General features: G+C 41.0%; 6 protein-coding genes across 6 annotated transcripts; 2 read left to right on the top strand and 4 right to left on the bottom strand.

The window, feature by feature from the left end:
• Positions 1-591: 591 nt before the first annotated feature.
• On the bottom strand, positions 592-1,892 carry V1514DRAFT_282006 (uncharacterized protein; the record flags this gene model as incomplete). Its single annotated transcript, XM_066925088.1, has 5 exons — positions 592-1,253; positions 1,316-1,394; positions 1,464-1,577; positions 1,642-1,778; positions 1,847-1,892. Coding segments are annotated over 5 exons (1,038 nt in total), but the record flags the coding sequence as incomplete, so codon positions are not given.
• A 547-nt stretch (positions 1,893-2,439) lies between these two features.
• On the top strand, positions 2,440-5,020 carry V1514DRAFT_332782 (P-loop containing nucleoside triphosphate hydrolase protein). Its single transcript, XM_066927907.1, has 2 exons — positions 2,440-3,041; positions 3,106-5,020. Exons 1-2 carry the CDS (start codon positions 2,546-2,548, stop codon positions 4,923-4,925), a joined length of 2,316 nt encoding a protein of 771 aa, XP_066782772.1. The 5' UTR covers positions 2,440-2,545; the 3' UTR covers positions 4,926-5,020.
• On the bottom strand, positions 4,941-6,512 carry V1514DRAFT_99471 (uncharacterized protein). The gene has a single exon (XM_066930200.1). The coding sequence runs from the start codon at positions 6,322-6,324 to the stop codon at positions 4,957-4,959; it is 1,368 nt and encodes a 455-aa protein (XP_066782773.1). The 5' UTR covers positions 6,325-6,512; the 3' UTR covers positions 4,941-4,956.
• Positions 6,414-9,094, bottom strand: V1514DRAFT_357858 (Sfi1 spindle body protein-domain-containing protein; the record flags this gene model as incomplete). Its single annotated transcript, XM_066929667.1, has 3 exons — positions 6,414-7,381; positions 7,451-8,853; positions 8,923-9,094. The coding sequence occupies 3 exons, from the start codon at positions 9,092-9,094 to the stop codon at positions 6,503-6,505; spliced, it is 2,454 nt and encodes an 817-aa protein (XP_066782774.1). The 3' UTR covers positions 6,414-6,502.
• A 145-nt stretch (positions 9,095-9,239) lies between these two features.
• V1514DRAFT_352910 (60S ribosomal protein uL1) lies at positions 9,240-10,305 on the bottom strand. Its single transcript, XM_066929521.1, has 2 exons — positions 10,068-10,305; positions 9,240-9,991 (listed from the first exon to the last, which is right to left on the bottom strand). The coding sequence occupies exons 1-2, from the start codon at positions 10,199-10,201 to the stop codon at positions 9,472-9,474; spliced, it is 654 nt and encodes a 217-aa protein (XP_066782775.1). The 5' UTR covers positions 10,202-10,305; the 3' UTR covers positions 9,240-9,471.
• Positions 10,306-10,782: 477 nt separating this feature from the next.
• On the top strand, positions 10,783-12,176 carry V1514DRAFT_295305 (SURF4 family-domain-containing protein). Its single transcript, XM_066925414.1, has 3 exons — positions 10,783-11,659; positions 11,728-11,856; positions 11,916-12,176. Exons 1-3 carry the CDS (start codon positions 10,880-10,882, stop codon positions 11,922-11,924), a joined length of 918 nt encoding a protein of 305 aa, XP_066782776.1. The 5' UTR covers positions 10,783-10,879; the 3' UTR covers positions 11,925-12,176.
• Positions 12,177-12,251: the final 75 nt, after the last annotated feature.

Below are 12,251 nucleotides of genomic sequence, written 5' to 3' on the forward strand. Positions count from 1 at the left end.
AATTTTTCTTCCGATTTGTTGATGCAATTTGTTTGCCAAGGACGTCTGATAATGATGAATCGTTCTCATCAAATTTCTCCGTCTTCACAACCAATGGCTCCTTAGGGAGTATTAAGTCTTTCCTCATCATAACGGTGTCCTCAAACTTGTCATTTATCATTTGCACGCTATCTTCTGACTTAAAACTCACGTCTGTTTGAGAAATAAGTTTCAAAGTTGCGACCAAAGATGGCAGTTCAAAATCATCAAAATAGTATTGAACCTGCTGATTGCAGACATGTCCAAAAAGGCTTCGTATCGATAAATCTTCCTTCATGAAGTCTGAAATTACACACGGATAAACGTCACGTGGTTTAAATAACTTTACAAATTCAACCAATTCCGAAAAACTTGAATGTCGTGAATACGGCACTCCTAATGGCCAGGCCAGCGGTTTTCCATCTACGGAAAATATAGAATTCTTAGGCTCGTACGTAAAACCGTCCTTCTGAGGTTCTGTTAAAATATTGATTTGATTTAATAGGTTCTCGTCTGCAGCCATATCCTGATATTCATGACTCACGATATGAACTAAAAACGATTTAATTAGAATTAAGCAAGCAAGAACTGTTGCAAAAACTTACAGTTATTACTATTTGATGGACTGCCAGCTTCGCCGAGATCACTACTGACGACAGGTGAGATATAAACCACTCGTTGACCTTTATTTCGTCCTTCGCATCTAAAAGCTCTCTCGCAGGCATGAAGCCGAACTCCAGTTTCTTCCATTGTCAGGCACCCTGTAATATCAGGATACTGTGGGAGCGATTCGGCATTACCGGATTGTGCATAAGAATACCCTGAAAGCGCAGGACCGTGTTCATAGACGGAAGGATGACGTATTGATTTAAAAATATTGTATCTGTGCTTGCCAACATGAATTTTTGAATTCATGCCAGCAGAAAGCGCAATCAAAAGTTCTTCGTAACCCCAAGTCCATGCATTAATATGAAAGACAACATCATTGGGATACCTAGCCATACCTTTCAATAAGAGTTGTGAGCCAACAGCCTTGGGCGGAAATTTTCCATATTTAAGCTTTTGAGAACAAAAAGTAGTGTCAAGATAAATGGTATTAATTGTCATGAAGCCATAAACATACGGCAGCAATAGAGGACTCCGAGAAAGGCTGTTTAACCACCAATCTTCAGCAAGTATGTCACCAGTGTAAAGAATTGTTTTTCCTTGTCCCTCAATAAGAAACATCGTTGAGCCTGGACAGTGATTTGCATGTGCATGTTAGTCAACAAATCGTGAAACATTCTGCTTCAAGCACGTACGTCGATTAATGTAACTGTTATCTGTTGCTTTGGATCGAGCTGAATTTTCACTGGGGCATTTAATGGTAGCTCTTTCTACAATCAAATTAGCATTGTCATGTTCTGAAGCGTTTGCGGTTAAAAAAAATTAAAATAAAAACTGACAAACACATCGCAGCCTCCTTCAGGGCCTAAATGACGATACTGTCTTTGTCCATGCTGAGTAATATTGGTGAGTTTGTTTATTCGTGATGTTCTTTTTTCCAATTGTAAGACTATCTGTAGAAAAAAAAAATTAGCTAATAACGAAATCCACACTGACTGGAGTCAATTGAATCCATACCCTTTTAGTTGCAGCTGAGCAATAAATATAGGGTCCCCCATAACTACTGGCGAGGCCGTCCAAATGATCCGAGTGCATATGTGATAAAAAGCATGCTTTGGGAGGTGGCCGATCATCATTGAATTTAAAATGGTCGACTAATATTGAAGCAAGATTATAAATTAGCATGGTGCCATTTTGATATGGCAAATTGGATTGACGTTACTTCGAATATCTGGAAACTCTCTTATAGTTCCATTGAATGTACTCTTATTAGGGTGTCAATAAATACCTATATATTTAAACCCAAATTAAACTAACCATAATAACCAGCTGACCAACATGCCTTGTGATAATCCAAATCGTTGTCGGCTCTATTTTGTGTGCACGTAAACATTAACATTTAGCCAAAGTGCCGGATCAAACGTTATTTACGTGATGACAAAATGAATGGACTGAACCATCTTCTTACACTACTTTACTAGTAACAACAAAATTTTTAATTTATGTGAGTCAAACTTATTGTAAATTACTATTTTTTGTTAATAGTTACGTTTGGTTAAAGAAACCAAATGGTTATTTAACGGCAATCATGACGTGTAGTAGTGGGGTTTATTTAATCTCCATTAATGCTACAACACAACGTGGTAATTATAGATTTTGCAAGACAAAGACAATGTAACTATTGGTTAATTGACATTGTACTTATTGACATGAAGTTCTATGAAGCAATAACTAGTTATAACTAAATAGTTAATTGTGCACATTCAAATTGTAAGTCGGATGGATATATTGACCCCTGAAAATTTAGCTATGGCAAAAAAATAATTGTCAACTAAATACGGATAAGTACATTCAATTTTCACACTTGCGATATTCAACCTGAAACTGTGCACATGAAGAGCCAGGGTCGGTCAAATTTAAAATGGCAGGGAAATCGATAAACATTAACCCTCCCAAGCCCAACACAAAAGGATCAACCACAACTGCCACATCTTCCAAGTCAACAACTGGTCAAGCTAAATCTGTTTCTTCATCAGCAGCAACAAAGGAAGAACCAACCACAAGTTACATTGTACGGCCCAGTCCTATCACGTCTGGGTTGAAGATATATGCTAATTCAAGCGTACTGAATGCTCATTTTTTGGTTCATGGTGATCTTGTTCGTATTTGGAAAGCTGATGCCATCAGTTCGCTCGCCTGCGCGGTCGGTCAGATCTTTGGAGATGACGATGTTGGTGGCCAGGCAAACGTTCTGCAACTTTCTGCAAGCATTAGAGGCGTGATTGGTGTACTTTTAGGCGACAGGGTCAAATTAGAGCGATATCGAGGCTTGGTGGGGGAAGCTGCCGAAGTCAGCGTCATCATAAACAGTGACGACAAGCCGGATCAGATTGACGAATTGGTCAAAACCACTTTAAGTAAGTTGCCCAATCTGAAGTCTTGAACTATAATTTTAACAGGAAATTTCTAAAATGAAATCAGGAGACATAAAATTTATATGCAGAAATCATATTGTTACGCCTCAGACTGGCCCAGCGTTTAGAATATACGACATTGAATCATCTGCTAGCAATGCTCGACCTGCTGGACTTCCTTACTTTCATCGCATTACGCCTTCCACAAAATTCAACATTTTGCCAGAAAGCCCATCACCTTCATCGACTCCTTACTTGTCATCGATTTATAGTCCCGCTAGCGCAAGCTATTCTCAACTAGGCGGCTTGACAAAGGAAATTGTCGAGATTCGCAAGACAATAGAACTTCCATTACAAAGACCAGAGATTTACACCAGGTTTAGAGTCCCTCCACCACGAGGCCTGCTTTTGCATGGTCCATCGGGAACGGGCAAGACGGCGTTGCTAAGAGCAATCGCTCACGAAACCGATTCGGCTCATATCTTGACCATATCACCATCAGCAATTTTAGGAAAGTACTTGGGTGACACGGAAAGCGCGCTTCGCAAAATTTTTGATGAAGCTCGAACGTTTGCACCGAGCGTGATCTTGGTGGATGAAATTGATGCGTTGGCTCCCAGAAGAGATGCTGATGTGTCGGGAGAAACTGAAGCTCGAATAGTTTCTACTCTTGTTACGCTTTTTGACTCATTACGAGATGATCCAGATGCCAGAGTGGTTGTGGTGGCAGCCACTAATAGATTAGCAAACGTTGAACCGGCATTGCGTCAAGTTGGCAGATTGGAAAAAGATGTTGAACTCAGGATTCCGGATATCACTGCCAGAGGCGAAATTTTGTCTCTTCAATTAAATGGCATGCCACATTCATTAGCTGAAATTGATATTAATTCTACCGCGTCCAAGACGCATGGGTTTGTTGGTGCAGATCTTGTTGCATTATGCAGAGAGGCCGTGATGTGTGCGGTCGCAAGAGGTGATGGTGCGGGCGAACGAGTTGACGAAATGCAAGTTTTACCGTCAGATTTTACGACCGCCATGCTTTCGGTGCGCGCAAGTGCGATGAGAGAAATCTTTCTCGAAACTCCAAAAGTGTACTGGACCGATATTGGAGGCCAAGAAGAGATCAAGCAGAAGCTTAAAGAAGTAGTTGAGTGGCCCTTGACCCATCCAGAATCGTTTAAAAGATTAGGAATCACTCCTCCTCGTGGAATATTGTTGTATGGACCTCCTGGTTGTTCAAAGACACTCACAGCCAAAGCGCTCGCAACCGAAGCCGGGCTAAATTTTTTGGCAGTTAAAGGTCCAGAAATTTTTAACAAGTATGTGGGTGAATCAGAAAAATCAATCAGGGAAATTTTTAGAAAAGCAAGGAATGCCAGTCCGAGTATTATATTTTTTGACGAAATTGATGCCATCTCGGCAGCAAGAGGTCATGCCGAAGTTGGCGGTGACCGAGTTTTGACAAGCATGTTAAACGAGATGGATGGCATTGAAAGTATGGGTAACGTGATTGTGCTTGCAGCCACGAACCGACCCGAAATTATTGATCCGGCATTACTTCGACCTGGCCGAATCGATCGCATGCTTTATGTTTGCCCGCCAGATTTTGAAGCCAGAAAAAAAATTTTGGAAGTTCGGTTTAAATCAATGAGTATCTCAGATGGTGTTGATATAAACGATCTGGCAAACAACACGGATGGCTGTTCTGGTGCAGAAATAACGTCGTTATGTCAAGAAGCAGGATTGCAGGCCATGAATGAAGATTTGAACAGTCAAGCGATAGAATCACGACATTTTCAAAAAGCATTAAAAGGACTTAACAGGTCCATAACCAAGGAAATGACTACTTTCTACGAAGGGTTTAAGGCTGGAATCGCAAAGGTGTAAGTTGTATATATTAAAATTTCTTTTGAAGTCTTTAAAATGCCGTGCCACCCACAAATTTACCGTCGACCCAAACTTTTAAAACGTTTCGATCATCACCATTGAATAACCATTTGGCAACCAAATCTTCGTACTTGCCATTTTCCCATGAGAATACATCGACAGGTGATTGTGATCCCGTGAGAGTGATCAGTTGGGCATCAAATTGCTTGCCCACCACGAAGTTTCCCAGTTTTTCATGCAATCCACAAACTTGAGCACCACCGAGAGTAGCAAGATAAAGTACTTCTTCAATTGTAAGCTTGACAGATTCGCCGCCGCTGTCGTCATTTTTCATTGCCAAATGCCTCGAAACAAGAAGCGCTTGCCTGGCGGTATGAAGAATGGAAGGCGCGTACCCTCCCGACACGTCGGTTCCAAGGCCAACTTTAATTCCGGATTGCAAAAGCCATCGGACTCTGGCTTCGCCAGATGTGAGTGCCGAATTTGAAATGGGGCAATGTGCCACGCCGGATTTTCTTTCCGCGATTAGGTCTCGTTCCTCGGTTGTGAGATGAACCGCGTGCGCCAAAATGGTGCGATCATGAAGCAGGTCGCATTTGTCATAGACGTCGGCGTATGAATCAGCAAACGGGTGCATGCTCTTGACCAACGCGACTTCATTAAGGTTCTCAGAAATATGTGTTTGTACGGGCAAGTTTTTTTCAATCGATAATTGGCCAAGCCATTCAAGAAGATGCCTTGAACATGATGGCGCGAACCGAGGCGTGATTATCGGACGCACGAGGTTGTAATCGGGATCAATTTTGCTTATATGATTAATAACATCCAAAGTAGCCCGCTGAGAATCTTCCACCGAAGCATCACGGTAGTAATCAGGCGAGTTCTCAGTCATGCAACATCGGCCAATGAATGCTCGCTGTCCGGCCTTGAGTGCCAAATCAGCAAGCAGGTTCGTCCCATCCGTGTGAATCGTGGCGTAGTACGATGCCGTAGTGGTGCCGTTATTAAGTGTACGTGATATGACTTTAGAGTAAACGTTTTGAGCAATTGCCAGATCCTTGAACGATGCTTCGAGAGGGAACGTATACGTGTTTAGCCAGTCCAGTAATGTGGTCTTGCCAAACAGGCCTACGTTGGGATATTGCGACGCGTGAATATGAGTATCGAAAAACCCTGGAAAAAAAAAAGACGCGCCATCACGCGATGCTTCAACGACAAGGTATGAATCGTCTGGCCAGTTATTCCTGCTCGCAGATTCAACTGCCGATCTTGAATCTTTGTCGATAAACACGATCGTGCCGTTTGAATCCACGCCTACTGCGGCTAAGTGCAGGATTTCTAAATCGGTAAGAGACAATAAATGAACAAAAGTGCCACGGTAGACAGTCTTTTCAACCATTTTATTGAGCAAGACAAAATGAAGGACGGAGACAGAAGACAAGGTGAATTATTGGATGCACATGTTTATACTCCGTCGTGATGGGCTTCTCCGAAAAGCGACCTTATCGCCTTGTCACCCCTGAACACAAAACCCGCCAAACTTTAAAATTGCCAGCGCCGAATAATAGAACTCCATCCTAAACAGTCTTTCCCAAGTCCTCATTACCTTTCCGCCTCGAAGGCGTCGCAAACAGTTTTTTCCTGGCATTCACAAATGGACTTCCTCGCAGTCTGCTCCATCGTTCCATTTTGGGTGATACTCGCTCGGTTCGGCGCCGGGTAGGCGTGTAGGCAAGGTCATCTGTTCCGGCAAATACTTCTTCATCTACTGGCGTAATGGTACTTATGGAATCTGTGGTTTCGTCCAGTATTTCTCTCGTCTTGTCCACCCAATCGGCAAAGATTATGCGAAACCCATTATTCCTTGATCTGAGGGCAAATAAATCCGATTTTTTCTTCAATATGTCCAAATGCGAGGCCTTCATGCTCCAGTTTCTAATTATACTTTGCACTCGAAGCAGGGTGTTCATTTCAAATACGTATTCTGCCTGGTCTTCAAGTTGGTCTAATTTTTCCAGTTTATTCTTCCATGCGATAATTCCATTATTTCTCAGACGAGAAGTATCATGCTGATTAGCTACCGCTAACAGTTTTTGGTTATGATTATATCGATCTTTCCATACCATCAGCACTTGCTGCATGCGTTTCTGATTTGAGTTACCAAAAATTCCATCCGCATTGAGATATAACTCAAGTACGTCTGCTGTTTTGAGTATCCATCTTTGCATTAATTTTTCCAATAAATCATTTCTTTTCTTTAATAAAATGATTTCCAAAACTTTTGCTCTTTTGACTTCCTTTTTCGCTTTGAAAGTTTCATGCCATTTTAAAATTGTTTTGCGTAAAAGTATTGCTTCGCTATAATTTATTGCTATTTTATTCATTTCCACAATATCTTTATATCCAGAAATTATGCCCTTCAGGCTTCTTTTCTTTAGTTCATTTGAGTAGTAATGCTAAAAAGAAAATTAGTATCAATGAACATGAGCAAGAAATCGGATTAAGCATAACAATGTATCACATACCTCAGCATGAATTCTATTTGTTCTTAATCTTGTTGTTTTATTTTTCCAAACTTGTATCGCATTTCGAGCCAAGCGTTCACCATGAGCATTCCTAATTTTTTTTTGCTTTTTAAAATTCGCCCTTTTCTTTTTAATCATTGCATGACGCCATTTCTGGAAAACTTCAGACTTGAATCTTCTTTCACGGAACCTGACTAAAAATCTTTCTTGTTCTAGCATTACCCAATGCTTAAACGTTTGCGTTTGAATTCGATCATCAATTATTTGTCTTAAAGCTCTACCTCGCACTTGAATTCTCATGAATATAAAGAATCGTTCCTTTAAACCAAACTCTCGAAAAGCATCTGCTCGTTTGTTCATTTCAATCTCATTATGCCAAATTGCAAACGTGGAACTCATGGCAATAACGTCGCGCACTACTTGAACCTCAATTTCAGACGTTACCAGTCTTAATGACCGTGCCCAGATACTCCATAACTTCCGTAAACTGACTCGTTTTTGAAATGCGTCTGCCATGCTTTGCAAATTGGCTTGTTCTTTCACTCCATCTCTCCATTTTAATATAACCGCTTTTTGTACTCGTTGAGTGTCGAACAATTCAGCCTGAGAATATAACAACACATTCTCCTGTGTTGCATCTGCCCAAGAGAAAAAAAATCTACCCAGGATATATGTTTCATGGTAACGCTGTGCTTGCTTAAGACTTGTTTCATGATACCATATGCTAATATTGGAACGCAAAATATGTTGCTTGCCAGTTGTTTGCCTGAATTGTTGTGCTTTTTCCTCCAATGCATCTGATTTGTTCAAGCCTGATTTCCATTTTGTCAGCATCCTGCCAGCAAAAATTTTATCGGCCTTACACGCATTTTCGTTATTGCGTATTGCAGCATTTTCCCAAGCATGCATGCACTTGATGACAGCATTCCGATCATGCAAATCTGTGACTGTTATTGCCTTCGTATTAAGAATCCTTAACTTTGTTTTCCAATTTTGAAATTTCCGTTCAATAAGAGACTTGATATAAAACTTGCACGCTACTCTTTGCAAACCTCCTGCCCGTCGTTTTCGCAGATTTGCCTTGACGTGCCATAATTCAAATAATCTGCCAACATGATCTAACAAATAATCATTGTATCTTGATTGCAATAATTCGTCTTGCTCGTTTCTTCTTTTGGCGTTACTGTTACTAATAAACGACTCGAATCGTTCTTCCCATGTGTTCCCCGGAGAATGCGATAGCTTAAGAAGAAGCTTAAAATAAAAAAGATCTTTTGAAGGCTCGACATTATGACGCCGTAACACGGTATCGTAGCCTCGAAATACATTAATGAACGAGTGCGAATCAGCGTAATCCGTAGATTGTCGAACCCGGTCCACAATTGCTTTCAAGATTTTGATGTCTATTTCATTCATTAGTAAATTAAGCATAGACAAATATTATTTTTAAAAATAAACGCAATGAGATGTACCCTTTCCTGAATAGTCCACATCGGCATTTTCTTGACGAGCAATGACGGGTTGGAGAACGCGTTGGTCATCTGAAGACAACGAGTCAAACAATTGTGAAGGATCACCATGGAAAGAAAAATCGGCCGGAATTACTCGCGTAAACGAGGGATCAGACGATTCTTCAGAGTCCATATAATAATCAAAATTAATTGTGCTATCGTGATGCTAGAGAGGTCTCAACATTATTTGTTGATTAGCAAAGCGCGTCATAAAGCTTAATATGTACCGTTCGTACAAACTACATGTTATTATACACGAACCACATAACTCATGACCTATTATAATCTTATCTACGTTTGCATTCTTCATACCGATGACATTAATGGAGACCACAAATTTAAATCACATATTCAGTCACAACTTGGAGTTAATAAAATACATTAAAAAGTCCAAATTGCCGTCCATGAATGGAATGGTGCAAGTCAAATTATAAACAATATAATCAGTTACGTAGTTTAGTGAATACCCAATAAACTTTTTATTAAACCGTTATACAAGTACAAACACGTTTAGTAAATGCGGAAAGAGGGACCCATGGTAGACTTGATGACAAGGGAGCCAACGTTCTGCCAGTGCTTCTTGAGAAGAGAAACCAAAAAGTTGGAGGCGATCAAGATCTGTGTAACAAGCTGTTCCTCCTCCATCTGGACGTTACCGACGGCAACGGCCAAGCAAAGAACCTTCTTAAGCTGAAACTTGATGGTAGAGCGAACCTCGGTGATCTTTCCGTACAAGTCATCAGAGTGAGAGACAGGAGTAGGGAACTTACCAGCCTTGGAAAGCTGGGGTCCGAGAAGACGGGGAACCTGCTTAATGAGAACCTCAGAAGCAATAAAAGCGTTGTACTTCTTGGCGAGCTTCTTGATGAGCTTTTTGTTCTTGTTGAGTTTCTTCAAGTCCTCAACAGACATGGCATCAATGCCGATGTGCTTAGCACGGTCAACATCATGAGCATCACCGAAAACGCAGATGGTCATGTTGGGACGAGGGACCTGAGGAAGCTTGATAGTACCGGAGAAACGCTTGTCTCTGTAAACAAACCATACTATTAGCAACGTTCACAGAATAACAAATAACAATAAGAAAAACAATCTAATTCACGCACCTCTGGGTATCGTAGTTCTTGAGGCCAACCTGGAGCTCAACAGTCTCCAAGAAGTTTCTCTTCTTTGTGTTCTCTGAGTAGTCGAGGAGCTCCTGGACAACTCCACGAACGCCGGAAACAGTGATCTTTGACATTTTGTAAATTTAACTAATAATATTGTTCGTCTCCCAAGCGATGTGTTCGTTTGGTAATTCCGTAAATTGGCTTTTGTCGACGACGGGCTGTTAAAATTCAAGGCATGCAGAAGTTCGCGATATATCAATTTGCACGAATCTCGAATTTGGCGTTGCGTGAGCTTACAAAAACAAACGCAGTCACGGCCATAAACAAGCCCTAACATGAATTACCGGAGTAGGGTTTCTTTGTTTAAGTTACAAAACCCTTATTGAACCGTCAGCGCAGACTTCAGGGGCAGGCCAGCTGCAAAACTCTAAACTGTGCTACGATTGAGTGCTGCACACGATGTATATATATAATTGCTAGTGAATGATGAAGCCCTGTGCCATACGTAGCAATAGCATGCATTTTGGTTCTTTGATTTTTATTTTTACAATTTGAATTCGTATTCTTGACAGTTTTTATTCGTGCGTATTACCAAAGCCTAATTAAGGTCACCCTATCTATGCGTGCTGCAATCAAAACGTGCGGCTGACATAAAATATTATGTAATGCTATGTATGTCAACTAGCACAAGCTGCTGGTGTCGACCAATCACTTACCCAATTAACCAACCACATTTGATCCATCTTGGGTTTTTGTTTTTTCTAGTGGGCTGTCACGGGTTAACGCAGTTTAGATTTACATAAGCAATCATGTCGATCCGGGGAACCGCTTCAAGGCAGTTTCACTCCATGCCGATTTCGGTTTCCTCTCGGCGGGCGCCATCATCCGCAGCCACCTCTGATCCATCACCTTTAGATGCGATCAGACAACAAACCAGCAAAATTGAAGATGCTCTGGACAGAGTGTCTGGTCCGATAAAGCCTTACCTACCGGCAATAGGTCGGTTTTTAATTGTTGCCACGTTTATTGAGGACGCGATCCGGATCGTGTCGCAATGGAACGACCAAGTTTTTTATCTTCATAGTTATCGTGGCATTCCTCGGTTTTTAACCTCAATTTTCTTGTTTGTCAACGTTACTGCCATGATTATCGGATCTGGTTTGGTCATCGTTCGAAAACATTCAGTGTACGCGGTGGGCGCGTTGTTGGCCGTCGTGGTTTCACAGGCGATTGGATATGGCCTCATCTTTGAATTGAATTTTTTTCTTCGCAATCTATCTGTGATTGGAGGGTTACTCATGGTGTTATCAGATTCATTTGTTCGACGCAAGATCGCGTTTGCAGGGCTGCCTACCATTGACGAAAAGGACAAGCAGATGTATTTCCAATTGGCTGGACGCGTGCTTTTAATTTTCTTGTTTCTTGGGTTTATCCTCAGTGGTGATTGGTCTTTTGCTAGAATATTTGTCAGCTTCATTGGATTTATTGCCTGCGTGATGGTCGTTGTGGGTTTCAAAGCCAAGCTTAGCGCAATGCTGTTAGTCGTCATTTTGTCAATCTTCAACATTTTGATCAATCACTATTGGACCGTAAGTTTGGCATGCTATAGGGAACGCGCACAGTTTTGTATTAATTCGGGGGGTTTTTTGTTATGTAGTATTCCAGCTCTCACCCGAACCGTGACTTTCTTAAATACGAGCACTTTCAGACGTTATCTATTGTTGGCGGTCTCTTGCTAGTCGTTAATACTGGCGCTGGAAAAATCAGTATCGATGAAAAGAAAAAGGTAAATTACTTTTTTCTGCTTATGTTTATAAAGCGTGAACTAACTTGAGTCGGATTTAGATCTACTAACCATGTTTTTCTTTGACGTTCTACCCAGGGGGGAGCGTATGTATGTGAGAATGTTGAGTTGTTTGACGAGTTGTTCAACTTCATCTCAATTTACGTTTAATTTGTTCTTTAATGCATGAACGATGGTATAATATTTTTTTACAACGACCCTTGTTACGAACGTGAACGGAATTTAAAAATAAGGAAGATAATATAATTACATGTAATATAGTCATGTATAATTACAAGAACATGCTATAAGTATACGCGTAATCACCAAATTAGGTCATGAAAGTACTGCCACGCAAGCTTCAATGTCCGTTCCGTTCCGTCCACGTAAATATACAT

Source organism: Lipomyces japonicus, assembly GCF_038497905.1.
Source record: "Lipomyces japonicus strain CBS 7319 unplaced genomic scaffold V1514scaffold_25, whole genome shotgun sequence".
NCBI lineage: Eukaryota > Fungi > Ascomycota > Lipomycetes > Lipomycetales > Lipomycetaceae > Lipomyces > Lipomyces japonicus.

Excerpts from the sequence above, each read along its gene's own strand:
- V1514DRAFT_352910 (XM_066929521.1), bottom strand. The coding sequence starts at position 10,201 with ATGTCAAAGATCACTGTTTCCGGCGTTCGTGGAGTTGTCCAGGAGCTC. Across the intron at positions 9,992-10,067 it reads AAGAACTACGATACCCAGAG|AGACAAGCGTTTCTCCGGTA; the intron begins GTGCGTGAATTA and ends GTTTGTTTACAG.
- V1514DRAFT_99471 (XM_066930200.1), bottom strand. The coding sequence starts at position 6,324 with ATGGTTGAAAAGACTGTCTACCGTGGCACTTTTGTTCATTTATTGTCT.
- V1514DRAFT_295305 (XM_066925414.1), top strand. The coding sequence starts at position 10,880 with ATGTCGATCCGGGGAACCGCTTCAAGGCAGTTTCACTCCATGCCGATT. Across the intron at positions 11,660-11,727 it reads TGATCAATCACTATTGGACC|TATTCCAGCTCTCACCCGAA; the intron begins GTAAGTTTGGCA and ends TTTGTTATGTAG.
- V1514DRAFT_332782 (XM_066927907.1), top strand. The coding sequence starts at position 2,546 with ATGGCAGGGAAATCGATAAACATTAACCCTCCCAAGCCCAACACAAAA. Across the intron at positions 3,042-3,105 it reads ATTGGTCAAAACCACTTTAA|GAGACATAAAATTTATATGC; the intron begins GTAAGTTGCCCA and ends AAATGAAATCAG.